The 14,273-nt window shown below is 34.8% G+C and overlaps 1 protein-coding gene across 1 annotated transcript; it reads right to left on the bottom strand.

The window, feature by feature from the left end:
• Window positions 1–7,706: 7,706 nt before the first annotated feature.
• On the bottom strand, window positions 7,707–12,693 carry LOC111379399 (transcription factor GAMYB-like). The gene is made up of 4 exons (XM_023002756.1): window positions 11,996–12,693; window positions 11,401–11,763; window positions 8,458–9,463; window positions 7,707–8,341 (listed from the first exon to the last, which is right to left on the bottom strand). Exons 2-4 carry the CDS (start codon window positions 11,752–11,754, stop codon window positions 8,064–8,066), a joined length of 1,638 nt encoding a protein of 545 aa, XP_022858524.1. The 5' UTR covers window positions 11,755–11,763; window positions 11,996–12,693; the 3' UTR covers window positions 7,707–8,063.
• Window positions 12,694–14,273: the final 1,580 nt, after the last annotated feature.

Genomic DNA, 14,273 nt, shown 5'->3' with positions numbered 1-14,273 from the left:
GGCAAAGTTGTTCACGGTGATTCTCAGATAACATAAGTCAGTGAATTGGTCATATATGACATAGATATGGTCATAGATAACACAGCTGCAAATCTAATAACTACAATGCACCACTACAACTATCACAATTTTTGGAGATTTTTCTATCAACGGAGCCGCAACAATCGGTGGAATGTTCGTCGAAGCAGTTTTTCGGATCAGTCGCCGGAGCATTCGCCGCAACAATTTGTTGGAACAATTGCCGGACCAGTCGCCGGAGCTACTGCCTGAGTGATCGCCAGAGTGAATGCCGGAGCCAATAGCTATATCTGGTGGAGAGGTAGAGGGAAGGTGTAGTGGGGTGATAGGATGGGGTGAGTGACGTGGCATGGAGTGGAAATAATTAATGTATATTATATTATAGTTTAATATTTAATAAATATATTTTCACCTGATTTTTGAAATATTTCAATGAGTTTGTTATTTATGAAATGTGTTTTTATAATACTGTAGTTATGTAGTCTTCCCTATTTTAATTCTATTACATTTTTTTTCTACAATACTTATTTTTAATCACATTTTTCATTAAAATAATATTACATGCAAATAAAAAAATTCATTCTTTTTTAACCACATTCTCCATCAATGACTATTACATAACATATTTTTCAAAATTAAAGGAGCTCAAACACACCCTATTCTATTCAAATTAGCCGTGGTACAGATGGACACTTGGCACAATTTCATTGATAGTTGGCAAAAATGCATAAAAATCAACACTCTTAAATACCTACGGTTCAAAAATAATTCACTAGCAACAATTCAACTGCTTATCTAACTATTTAACAATATTATAATCAGTCAATAATCCAACAATAGATCCAATGAATCATAAATCAACCATACTCCAATATAAAATGTAACTCAACGTGCTAAAAGGCCAAGCTAAGCGAAGTACATGTCAGCGAGTAGTTTATGGTAGCATAAGTTGAGTGTGATATTGGAGCGACAACAACAAATATTACAAACCAGTACAAAAGAAAATTGCAAGCGGAGTGTGAAATTTAAGAACCCTGAAAACTTTAGTCCGTTCGTTAGATTCATAGATTGTATAAACAAAATCTTGAAACCTTTGTGTTCTCTTGCAAAAGAATTCAGGAAAACTTTCTAATCGTTCCTCATTATTACTTTTCTTCTTCAATGAGGGTTACATCCTAACATTCTTTATTAAATATAAAGACAAACGCAGATTAAATAATGGAATGAATTCTAAAAAGCAACATTATAAAGAAAAGAAATAAAATAATTAAATTAGTTAGAAAAAGGATAATCATTTTGCGATCAAAATTATAAGAGGCACCATTCATGAGCCAATTTAGCCATCAAAATTGTAATGATTGGGGTGGATAATAAAGAAGAAAAGATGGAATAAACGAGTTTTTGAGTTTGGTATAAGAAATTGAGACAAACTTTTGGTTTTAATGTTGGGATGGACTGGTGAAATTGGAATGTCGTGTGTTGGTGGGTTATGAAAATTGTGTTGTGTTGTTGTTCATTGGTTGGCTATGAGCCTTTTTTTTTTTTTTTTTTTGAGGAAATTACACCGAAGCAGGTTTTTCAATTTCCCAATTCAAAAATCAAGTTTAAAAATTGTTTATTCAAAACTCAGGTAAAAATTTATTTTTTAATATTAATAATAATATTAAAAAATTAAATTAATCCACCTTATCAAATTTAACTTACAAACCCTAATCATTTCCATCTCTTTTCTCTCTCTCTCTCTCTCTCAAATGGCCTTCTTCTCCATCTCTCTTCGGCTCTTGTTCTCTTTTTTTGTGTTGGTCAATACCTTCGTCGTCATGAGCACAAGTGCAGCAGCTGCCATAAACAGTGAGTCCGGATCTCTTTCTCTCGCAAAAAAGTCCCTCGAAGAAGCTAATGAGGGTTGATGGATCTCATTCACAGAAAATTGGTTTTTCTCAGTTAGTGTCTCTAAAGCAGGCGCTAAATGGGCTTTGCATTTCTCAGGTTGTGGAGAGGTAGATAGGGACAGATCTATTGTAATTAAAATTGGGGAATCTGGCTTTTCTCTAACTGAATGTGGATTGGACTTTTATCGATTTGATAGGTGACTAGACGGTGGTGTGGTGATTTTGAGAATGTGATTTTTAAGATAGTGTTATTGATGGGTGCGTGGTGGATGCTGTGTCCAGTGGTAATTTTGAGAATGTTAGTGTAGCTGGCAGTGTCACGGCGACTCGATCTAGTTGGCGGAAGACAACAACAAGCGGTAGCTTTGGGACGATTTTTTTGGTGGTTTGGAAATTGTGGTGGTGGCTGCCATGGTGAATTTGTTTGGAAATGGTACTGTTGTGGTAGTGATGATGATAACATGGTGAGGGTGGCTGTGATGGGAGTAGTGGTGCGGTAGCGTTGGTGACGATGGTATGTGACCACTATTTGGTGTACGTGACCACCCATTTAGTTATCTTTGACCAACTGGTTAATTGTAACCTAAAATTTTGATAATTTGTGACTTGTAATTTTTTGATTTGTGACTTTGAAATAAATTGTGATTTATAAAATTTATGATTTGTTACTTCGAAATAATCAGTGACCTCAAAATAATCTGTGACTAATTAATTTGATGATATGTGACTTATAATTATGTACCTGTGATAATTAATTTTATATTTGTAACTTTATTATATTTAATTAATAAATATTTTTAATTAATTAAATATATATCTGAATTTTGAATTTTCAAATTATTTAACTAATTCTTGAATTGGTATAAATAATACACCTGATATATAAACTTTTCCTTTAAACTATGCCCTTGTTTGAGCCCCATTTTAAGGGGAAAAATAAATTTTTGAATAGTGTATTGATGGGAAATGTGTGGTTAAAAAATAATGAAAAGTTTTGAATTTGCGTGTAATATTGATGGCGCTTTTTTTGGGTGTGGATGCTGCGATGAAGCTATGGTTATGGTGTTTTTGTGTGTGGTAGTAATTTTGCGGTTGGTGGTGTTTGCTAGTGATGGTGGTGCGCTGTGGTGCAGTCAGTCGTCGTGTTTTGGTGGTGGTTTTTCTAGGTGGGTTTGGTGGCGACGGTGGATCTAGTTGCGTCGATTTTGTTGATATTGGCGTTGGCGGTGGCGGTGGCGGTGGCGATGGCGGTGGCGACGGGGTAAGGGTGGTTGCAAGTGACGGTGGTGGTAGTGGAGTTGGTGGTGACTGATTATTTGACCTGTGACTTTAAAATTTCGATCATCTGTGACTAAAAAAAGTAATGTGACTATTAAATTTGAAAATATGTGATCTGTGACTATAATTTTTTGGATTTGTGACCTATAATTTTTTGATCTGTAACATCGACATAATCTGTGACTTATCAAAATTGTGATTTGTGACCTCGAAAAAATCTGTGACCAATTAATTTAATGATATGTGATTGATAAATAAAATATGTGACCTATAATTGTGAATATGTGATCATGAATAGTATAACAGTGGCTTTATTATCATTATTTAATAAATATTTTTAATTAATTAGCTAAAACTTGATTTTTGCATTAAAGAAATTTGTAACTTGGATTTTGAATTGGGCATAGTTAACACTTGATTTATGAACTCTTCCCATTAAAATATGCAATGAGCAATGTGCAAAACCATATGTACTAAGCCCAGAAGGAATATCTACAGTGGTTGTATCCGAGAGGATTGCTGCACGGGGAGAGAGAGAGAGAGAGGAGAAATTGGAGATGCTATGAGTCTTGATATCAGTTTCGTATTTTTCTTCATTGTAGATTTCTCTATGAAATACATTCATTACTCTTCTAGTTATCACATTGTTATAGGGCTTTGTTTCAAATTAAAGAAACTGGTGAAGATGTTTCACCGGAAAGAAGGTGGTTTTATATGACATCATATGTTTACTCTATTATGCAATAGAGATGTTGCACAAAGAAACCCGTAAATAATGGTAATGTTTAGGGAAGTCACAAAATGCTGCCACTGAGAGGGAAGAAATTGGGGATGTTGTGAGTTTTGATCCACAAACACAGTCATTTTTATAGTAAATCATCGTATCATTTTGCCTATGCAAGTATACAATAAAGCCACTGTTTGCAAGTTGAATATTTCTGTTTAGCTAGAGGGTATGAAAGGAAGGGATACCCACCTCCTCTTTTGCACACAATTAGTACAAGAAGCATTTTAAATAAGTCTTGGATCTGCTGCTTTTGAAGGTTTAATGTTGCCTGAACTGACCTGAAGTAGATTTGCTAAATTTCCATCCAAGTCCTTATTGGCGTGCCCATGTTATTGTTCAATTTTGACGTATGAATGTGGCTTTAAGAATTGCGGCTACAGCTGCAACATGAGGGCAAGACATGGATGATCCAGATTAAACAGTGTATGACACGGTGATGATCTCAGGGCACCTTTAAGGGAGAAGATGCTTCACTCTATGCTGTTAATATATCCAGTCCTGGATATTCTTGTTTCAATTATTTAGTGATTCACATTTTGAATAACATTGATGCAGATGAAGAAGGGAAAGAGGTTTCTGTTGTGAATAGAGAAAAATCAATGTTTTTGGAGAAAACGGGTTTTAATTTATCATGGGATTTTAACGATTGTGGTCCAATTGGCTTGATTTGATGTTTATTATGAGTCACGTCGAACTTTCATATGCCATGTGGCACATTCCATTAGTTGAAGTTGACAAATATTAAATGGGTGATAGATGGTGAATAATTGGGTAGATGGGTGAGCAATGAGTTATATTTTATAATTCAGTGAGCAACTATAATATAAACTGAAGTTGGGTGAACATTGATTAAATTTGCTCGTACATATATAACATAATCCTACTGTTGTATTTCTTCGTTTATGTGTATTGTTATAGCTTAAAATTATGTATTACTTACTTTTGAAAAGTGTAAATATATTGTCATCACAATTTTTATTTGTCCAACTACTTTATAAATAAACATTATATATATATATATATAGCCTAGTCCATTAAAAACAAGTAAATGATACACCTCTCTCAAACACAAGTAAATGGTACACCACTATATTTCTCACTCTTAAAACATTTTCACTACAATTTTTTTCTAAAATCTAATTGATGGAATCCATTTGAAAGTGACTAAAAAAATATAGATATTATATATTAATGGAGATAGAAAGAAAATTCATTTTTTTTGTGTAACTATTGGAACAATGGAGAAATATAGAGAAAAAAAATAGAGAGAACTAGGGGTGGGCGCGGGTCGGTTCGTTTCGGTTCTAAAGAGAACCGAACCGAACCGAACCAAGATTTTCGGGTATTTAGTAAATGGAACCGTCGGGTCCAAATATAATTATGGAACCGTTCGGATTCGGTTCCGTTCGGTTCTGTATTATAATTAAATTTTTTAACATTTATAACAACATTATATAAATACAACTAATAACACATTCAATGGTTTTGAAATGTCAGAGACTAGTAGACTACCTTATTCAAATGATCGCTACGGTCGAAATTTCGGTTGGCGAAGGTCACAGCGTCGGTCGACGCTTGTATAGATTTTGGAATGTCAGGGAGGCTGCGAGAGTCGAGACAGCGTTATGCACTTTAGTGTAAGTGTTTAGGGTTATTTAGTGGGTTGAATCTTTTTGGGCTAAGAAATGAGACAATAAAATGGGTAATTGGGCCAAAAATTAAAAAATTAGAAATAAAACAAATTATTGGACCAAAAATTTGAATTTAGAAATTGTTAATTTGTTAATTTGTTTAGAAAAAATTAAAATTAAAATAATTTGATTTATTCAATATAAAAAAAATTAGAAAGATTCGGTTCTTATTCGGTTCTTGGTCTAGAACCGAGAACCGAATCGTACCCGTCGGTTTTCAATTCAGATACCCGTTCGAGTATTTAATTTGACAAGAACCGTCGGGTTCGGTTCGGGAGATTTGCTTAGCCTTAATTATGCTGATCATTATGTGCCTCAACTTGCATACACCCTACTGCTCAACAAGAAGAATTCAAGGCACTGCTGTAAGTACCATACATACGTATACACATTTTTTGCTCGTTTATTAAGGCGGATTCTACAGCACTCTTGCTGGATTTTTTCATCGTTTGTATTTTTCAAGTAGGAAATACATTAAATAGCACGACGGATTTACGATTATTTTTGGACACATGCCTCGAACTCAGAAGAATCATATAGTAGAATTGTCAAATTTTGTGGTTTGCTGAATGGAAATGTATTTGATAGATGCTGGAGTTTTGCAGACAAAACCCCCCAAAGAAATGGGAAAAATATTGAGATAAACATCTTTTATGCTCCACTTAGCCTAAAAAAGTATCTCAGAATGATCATTCCCGAGCTTTTCACCAATTTAATTGGTTAGCTACTTTGATCCTGTCAATGAGATCGACAAAGATTTTGCAGATTGACAACAATCATAAAGATTTTGATTTAACATAATTATGTATATAATTATATTTATCATATTTAGGTTGATTATATCTATTATATTTAGATTAATACCATAGTTATATAAGGTAATGCTCTTCTTATATAATGCGAAGAGTCCCTCAAGGAAAGAGCATTCAATCATAAGTTTGTCAGATTCATACTCGAATACAATGTAGGCGTGCAAAGCGCACTCCAAAACAAACCCTCAAATTGGACAGGTCGATTGGCTGCAAGTATATATGAACAGACTCAGCAACTTGATATAGCATTGATAATGCATACTCTTGTGGATTAAGCCCCTCACACAGATTTATAGTGATTCTCTCAACATGATAGTCATGTTCACCTACTATTACACATTGTATCTATATTGGAGCAAAATATTTCTAAGAGTTATCCTCATGTCTCTCTTTGTGTATCTTTGTCTTGCGTGCAAAAAAATCCTTTTATAAATTCTGAATAAAAGGGTTATAAAAGCAATCGATGTGATAAATGTACTTGTATAATTAGGCTCTACCCAATCCAACATAGACGTCTCCATAAATGTGACCTCTTTATGTTTTTGTTATTGCATACCTTATAACTGGACATCTAGTTGGGACATGATTTTGTTAGTAATTAAGTTCTCATTGGAAATGGCTTTGAATGTTTGGATATGTAGGTAAGTTCTATTCTCACATTAAGGCATTCTTCAAACTAGATTTCGTCAATTACTACTATGTTGTTTATAACGAATTGAAAGATAAGGTTTTTTGTTTTGCAGTGGTGACATCGATGCAAATGTTCCAATTACATCATTAAGATACTCAATAAGCAGCCTTATGCTTCTAATCCAGAAAGCTTGGCCCCCATGGGATGTCAGTTGGGTATTTGGTTCTAAGTTACCCGCCACAGAGGTAATTTCAGCATTCCTTCAAGGGATTCCACTACCTTCCACCTAGTATCCATGTCCAAAGGGGTAGGAAATTCGTTCAAAGATACCCTAATGCTTAACTCAGTAATTGAAATTAAAATTCACCAAGAGAGAATTAGACTATGCACTTGCTTGATAGGAACCAAAATAAAATTTTAAGCAGATTTTGATAAAAGTAGATAAATTGTATATTTGAAAAGTTGTAAATGCATAAAATATGGTATTAAAATTAATTTTTGACTTTGATTTAGATTAAAATCCATTGAATTTTCATTTTTACCAAATAGGGGCTAGGTATTGATTGTGTAAAAGAGTGACTATATGACATGGACCTGTGAATAAGATCAACAAAATGTCATCATTCACAGTGCACACAAGTGCGAGACACTTGTAAAAGCAACCTGTCTAACAGAAGGAAAAACTGCTAGCGACAAAGTTTACCGTCAAACATATTCAGTCATAAAAAACATAATGAAAACCTGCATGGATCTCTGCTGAGACGCACAAATCACAGGTATGTAGTTTACAACCTTAAAACCAACACAACGAAACATCATATAGAACTGCTCCTGGTTTATGAAGCTAAACATGATGTTCCCAACAGTTCTTTTCAGAACTGTGACAACTTTGTTCACAGCAGAAGCAATCATGGCGATTACAGAAGTTGTTCAAGACAAATGAAATTCGAGATTTCATTGGTTACATGAAGTTGGCCAGGCAGTAGACATTGTATTATATGCCCGAGAATTGTGTCTGCGCTCTTGAGCAGAGGAACTAGTTGGAGTGTCGATTTGTTTGCTATCCTTGCCCAAACCGTTGCCAATAAATGGTCCAAATGTATCTTTCAGAAAGGAATAGTCCTTGTTCGGGTCTTTGTCAAGACCGGAACAGCTTGAGGCAAGCAAGAAATCTGGTCGGGAGAAGATCATCTGGTTTTCTGTATCAGCTGATGGTTCCTTAAATTTAAATCCTTCAAATAACGTGGGAATTACATAAGTACAATCTCGAAAAGAAAAAACTAATCCAGTAGGAGGATTAAATATCAAGTATACAATTCTGGTATACCAAATAAATAAATATTCAGACCTGGCATGGTCTCTACTGATGGGGGTTCATCCAATGAACTCCCACTCATAGGGGTGTACTCGCTGAACACCGATGAAGATGAATGACCAAAAGGAGAAATAGGGTCACCACATGTTTCCCATTCTGTCTCATGGAGTTCATGAGATGAAGTATCCAGTACATCAACAGGCATGGTGGAAGCAGGTAAAGTTGGCTGGCAAGAATTCCTCGATTTTTTCTTAGTCTGGGATTCATATAGTACAGCATCCAAAAGTCCATTGTTTCGAGGTGAAAAACTACATGATTGAGTATGTTCGGTCGGAGGGGATTGGATTAAAGTATCAACTGACTCAAGAGAAGGCAGTGGGGAATACGGTGAACCCCAACCACCTATTTGAGTTTGGAGTGAAGGGAGCTCCAGCTTCATTGCCCAAGCAGGCTCTGAAGAAGAAGGATTGCCATTTGTAATGGCATGGCCGCCAGGAATTAAGCTAGAGGAAAATGCATGGTTGGAAATTGAATCATGATCATAAGCAGAGGAAAATCCAAATGATTGTACAATCTGCATAGAACCATCATCTGGATATTGACTGCCATCTGGGAGTATGCCACCACTAGTGGCACTTACACCAGAGAACATAGAATCTGGTCCTGAAGGATGCTTGGATAGATGCATTTTAGAGAGTAAAGACCTGCTTGGACAAGAAGAGTCAAGACCTTCTACAAGCAGGCCACTTGCAGGGATATCAAGTAAGCCATTAGCAGGAATATCAAGAAGGGCGGGTGAATACAACTGCCGATTGTGTTCTATACCATTAAATTGGGGAATCTCGAAGACGTTCATCGGAATGAAGTCAGAATGTCGGATGTCTCCAGATGAGAAATTATCCATGTTCTCATTGTGTTGGTTCTCATTTAATGCTTGCATACAGACATCAGGAGGATAGATTGGTAAGCCAGCGCGCTGTCTTCTTTTGATTCTAGTGTTCCAGTAGTTCTTGATCTCATTATCTGTGCGCCCGGGCAACTAAATACAAAAAGATGAGAGAAATGAATTAGAATTAGAAAATCCTGCGAGAGTAGTGCAACTAAATGCTATATTATTTTGAAAGCATGTACAATTTCTCTCATGATCTTTGGGCACCTTTGGTGACTTGTATTAGATACCACTGGATAATACTAAGAAAGAAAAAGAAGAAACTAAAATCTAGTTTATTGTATGGTATAATACTTCATACCAAACATGCACTTTGTTTATTGTATAGTACTATTAGAAAACCTATATAAGATTAGGAGAATATTTGCAAGCCAAAATAGCAGAGGATACACTACACTGGTAATGCAACAAGAAAGAGTGGGATTTCTTGACACATTTATAATTCAAATTGTTAAGAGAATGATATACGCATGTATGTACTTGCTCTTGGAGGAATATGCATACCTTCATTTTCCAGACATCATGTCTTGTAAATTGATCGTACGTAAGAACAAACTTAACAAAAAAATAAATTAAAATTGGTTGATGGGAGAGATAAAACATTAACATCTCTCTTGCTACAAAAAGGTATAAACGATGAGTAAATATTGAACATAGCACAACTGAAACCGAACTGAACCGTGAACCAATGATTTTTTACAATGGAACCATTGATTTCATTGATAATTATGGAACCAAAGTAGAACTGAATTAAATGGTTCCTGTTTGGTTCAGTTCCATAATCAAAATTTCTAAATTATTAATGCAAATTACAATACAAAGTTTTATCACCAAAAGTTAACACTCATACTCACATCCAAGTCAAAAAATGAACATCATTCAATGCAAACGAAAAGTTCCATCTTCATACTAAATATTGTCTAATAAAAATCATTCACCAAAATTTAACAAATAAACATAATTAATTAAAAAATGGTTGGGTGGTTCTTGTAATCTGGTACGAGAACCAAACCTGACCTATTTTGTTCTAAGAACCGTTTAAAAAATTTAAGCACAACCGAGCCGGCCAGTTCTAGTTTGGTTAAGTTGGTTCCAGTTATTTTGCCCAACCCCTAGGTAAGTTGATGATTTCTTTGAATTCAATAGAAATGAAATAAGTTCACCGATGTAAATTTTAATACAATAAATTGGTCAAATATAGATTGTACCTTTAAATACTTATTAATTCTATTATGTGTGGTAAGACTATGACATGCATGGAAATACATATGTAGTGAGCTGCATGGACTGAGTTGAGGTGCCTTCAAGCAAACTGATTTACAAAATATACCATCATATTTTTGGAAAGAAAACTCTATTTACGATTGCTGACTCTATGGTTATATCTTCATCAATGTAGTTTCATAGCCCCACATATAAGAGTAGGCAAAAATTTCGGAACCCGAAACCAGACCAAACCCAAACCAGACTGGCTGGTTCTGGTTCTTGAGTTCACTGTACAACGAAAAGAACAGGATTTGTAACTCAGTTTTCCATTTTTAATTGTTATATTTTTTCAAAATTTTAAAGAAGCGTAAATTTTTTATTGCAGTGCACTCGACACACCTAATCTAGATCCTTTTGTTAAGGCCAAAATTGTTTTGTGCAGCCCAGCATTAAGCAGACCTGATAACAGTATATTTCTAGTAAAAACTGCACATGCTCACCCTCCCCACAAATGCCAAAGTAACATTGGACATTCGCACAATCTTAAACTAACTGTATAGGTTCTTCCCAGGATTAAACAGACTTGCTATCAGTCTAGTTCAAGCAAAAACCGCACCATGCCCCGGCCCTCCACACAAATGCCAATGCAACACTGGGAATTCGTACAACTTTAGAATAAATGTATATACATTCACGCATAATTGGGTGTTTTTGTACATGCTACACAGATCTTTCGAAGAATTCACAGTAATGCATGGACCATCAGAAAGCTATTATTTACCAACAAAACGAGAAGCTAAAGTTCCAAGTGTGATACACACCTCGGCAGCCATTCGAGCCCATTTGTTTCCCATTTTAACATGAAGTTCAATGATACGACATTCCTCCTCTGGAGTGAATGCACCTTTCTTTAGATCTGGTCTTAGGTGGTTTGCCCACCTCAAGCGACAACTTTTTCCACACCGGGCAAGCCCTGAGTGCTTCTGGACTGCATTCCAGTTCCCTTCTCCATGCTTGGTAACGTACTCAATTAAAATTGCGTCTTCTGCAGATGTCCAGGGACCTTTTTTAAGTGGACCATTCCCACCCACATTTCCTCCACTATTACCTTCCTCGATGTATGGCAAATCTACGCCATTTTTGGCTATCATCTTTTCCTCACTTTCACTTGACATGCCCTTCACCTATTTCGTCAACAAACCAAGAAAAATGATTTAACAGTTCGGTTTCCAAATTGTCAAATCAGAGATGCCAAGATCTAAACATCTAGAACAGTAATAGCCCATCCGGTAATTTTTAGATATTAAATTATATAAAACGTTTTGCAAAAGCTCATTTATGCAAAGGCATTAACAGAAGTAGAAGAAATATTATCGTTGTAATTATTAATATTATTATCTAATTTAATTTTGATACCTCAATGCGGAGAAGACGGTCTCAGAAGCTGCAGTGCACTCCTTGTGAATCAAATGGAGCCCAGATTCTAAAATAAAAATTCCTTAAACTCGAAATTTAATGTTTCAAATGCAAATCCCAACCTCAAATTATCACTGTAATCGAAAAATAAGCACAAATCCAGCTGAAAATCTTAAAAGAATACCCAAAAGCAGAACAATGCGGATCAAAAATTGAAGAGGAAAGATCAATCTACTATTGTTTTAAGCTATGATTTAGAAAACCCAGAAAGAAAACACCAAGAAAAATCCAGAAAACCTTATGTACAAGGTAAGAAGAGATGAAATTGGCCCAAGATCCACTTATTCGAGAGAGGAAAATGAGAAAAACGGAGAGAACAAGATGAAAGAGACTCAGCCTATACACATGAAAATGAAATTCGAAAAAAGAAGCATTACACGTCAAAATCTGAGTAAAAATCGATGAGAGATTTCAGGGTTGAAGAACACCTCATTTTTCGATTTATTTGTAAAGACACATAGCTACCCCTCAATTTTTTTGCAAGTATTTGCATGATTTCTTTCTTTTTATTATCTCATATGTGTTAATTTCAAAATTTGACCTCTGGGTATGAGAGAGAAACTGGGAATCGGAGACCCCAAATGATGATATTTATATGAGAGTGAGAGAGAGAAAGCGGAAGAGGGCTGGAATTTCATTCAATGTTACCATAATTGTGATGGAAAGTTAAAATTAAAAAGAACTTCAAACTTTGGACTTTAATGTTACTTGTAATTAAAGACATGATACTCTTGACAAAGGGAAGTGTGGTCAACATGTAGGGGCATGAAGTTGGATCGAGAATCATGTTTATATCATTTAAGATATAAGTCAATTTATTTGGAACGATCGGTCATTTTCAATGCGTTTGAAGAGACAAGTCAACAAAAATTTACTTTTTCTGTTATAAAAAATTGACTAAGAAGCGTTGGGGTCCATTTATCATGTAATTCATATCATTTACATGAACTCATTGTCGACTTATTTTTCCTATTGATGAGGTCAATCCTATATGCACATCAAAAAATTAATATGTTAAATAAAAAGAATAATATAATATAATTACATTGTTCTTGACCTAAATATAATGATCAAACAAATTAATATATTTTGGGCAATGCTTGATTAGTTGAATAAATGTAATGGAAAATTTATAATCTAATGAGTAAATTAGTGTAAATTATTGGTAATTTGTACATGTAGAGTAAATTAATGAGTTATGAACCCCGAACACTTTGGGGATTTATGAACCTCGAACACTTTTGTGAAATAAAGCATCGAGATCCTGAATATTTCATTCATAGCTTGCAAGTCTCTAATATTTCACCTTTATAGTATTTCTAGGTCTCTAACTGACGAAAATTGTCCAAGTAGACCTTAAATGGTTCATAAATATTAGGGATAATTGTAACTAAGGTCCCAAACCTTTGAAAAAGTTATAGATTTTCTCCTAACATTTCATTTGTAGTAGCCATCACCCCAAATCTTTCATAACGTTACGGATGATGCCTCAATGGAGGGATTTCATCCATATTTTTGTTTGTTGATTGAAAAATGGACTTTGACCACATATTAATCAATTACAAAAGAACAAAATGGCAACTTTATATTTTTTACATTAAAAATAAAAAAATAACAAAAACAGAATAAAGAGAAAAACAAAATAAAAAGAAAAAGGAAAATCTTCTTCTCTCCCACCGTCACCCCTACCCAACCCCAACCCTAACCCTAACCCTAACCCTAACCCAAACCCAAACCCAAACCCAAAATCGAAAATAATAGAGCTTCCAAACCAGAATCATTTTCCTTGTTCAAATGTTGAATAGCTTGTTTGTTGTGACGTGTATTTGTAGTTGGTTTCAATGCATTTCGGTGTAATGCATTTCGCAAAAGGAAATGGCCATCAACTATGAACTACGTCGTAGGAGTTGTTAAAGAGTAAATTTAATGAATACTCATTCAACTCTAAAAATTTTACTACTTATTCACTCATCTTTAGTGAGTTACTTAATGCTCACTCATCTTTTTATCTAATTACTCATCCACCTCTCATCTAACTTCCATCCCTCCAAATAAACGAAAATTTAGACTTGGATAACAAAAATCATACTTGGCAAACCTTTTCTGTTAAATATTGACAACCTAGAATTGAACTCAAGGACTTCTCTTCTCTCAAAATCACGTCTTCAACCTCAATCAACATACCTTAATTCCAAACCCAGAATCAAGATCTCGATAT

Source organism: Olea europaea, unplaced genomic scaffold (genome assembly GCF_002742605.1).
Source record: "Olea europaea var. sylvestris unplaced genomic scaffold, O_europaea_v1 scaffold1982, whole genome shotgun sequence".
Taxonomy (NCBI): Eukaryota; Viridiplantae; Streptophyta; class Magnoliopsida; order Lamiales; family Oleaceae; genus Olea; species Olea europaea.
Note: the sequence above shows the minus strand (reverse complement) of the source record. Positions and strands in the feature narration are given on the sequence as shown.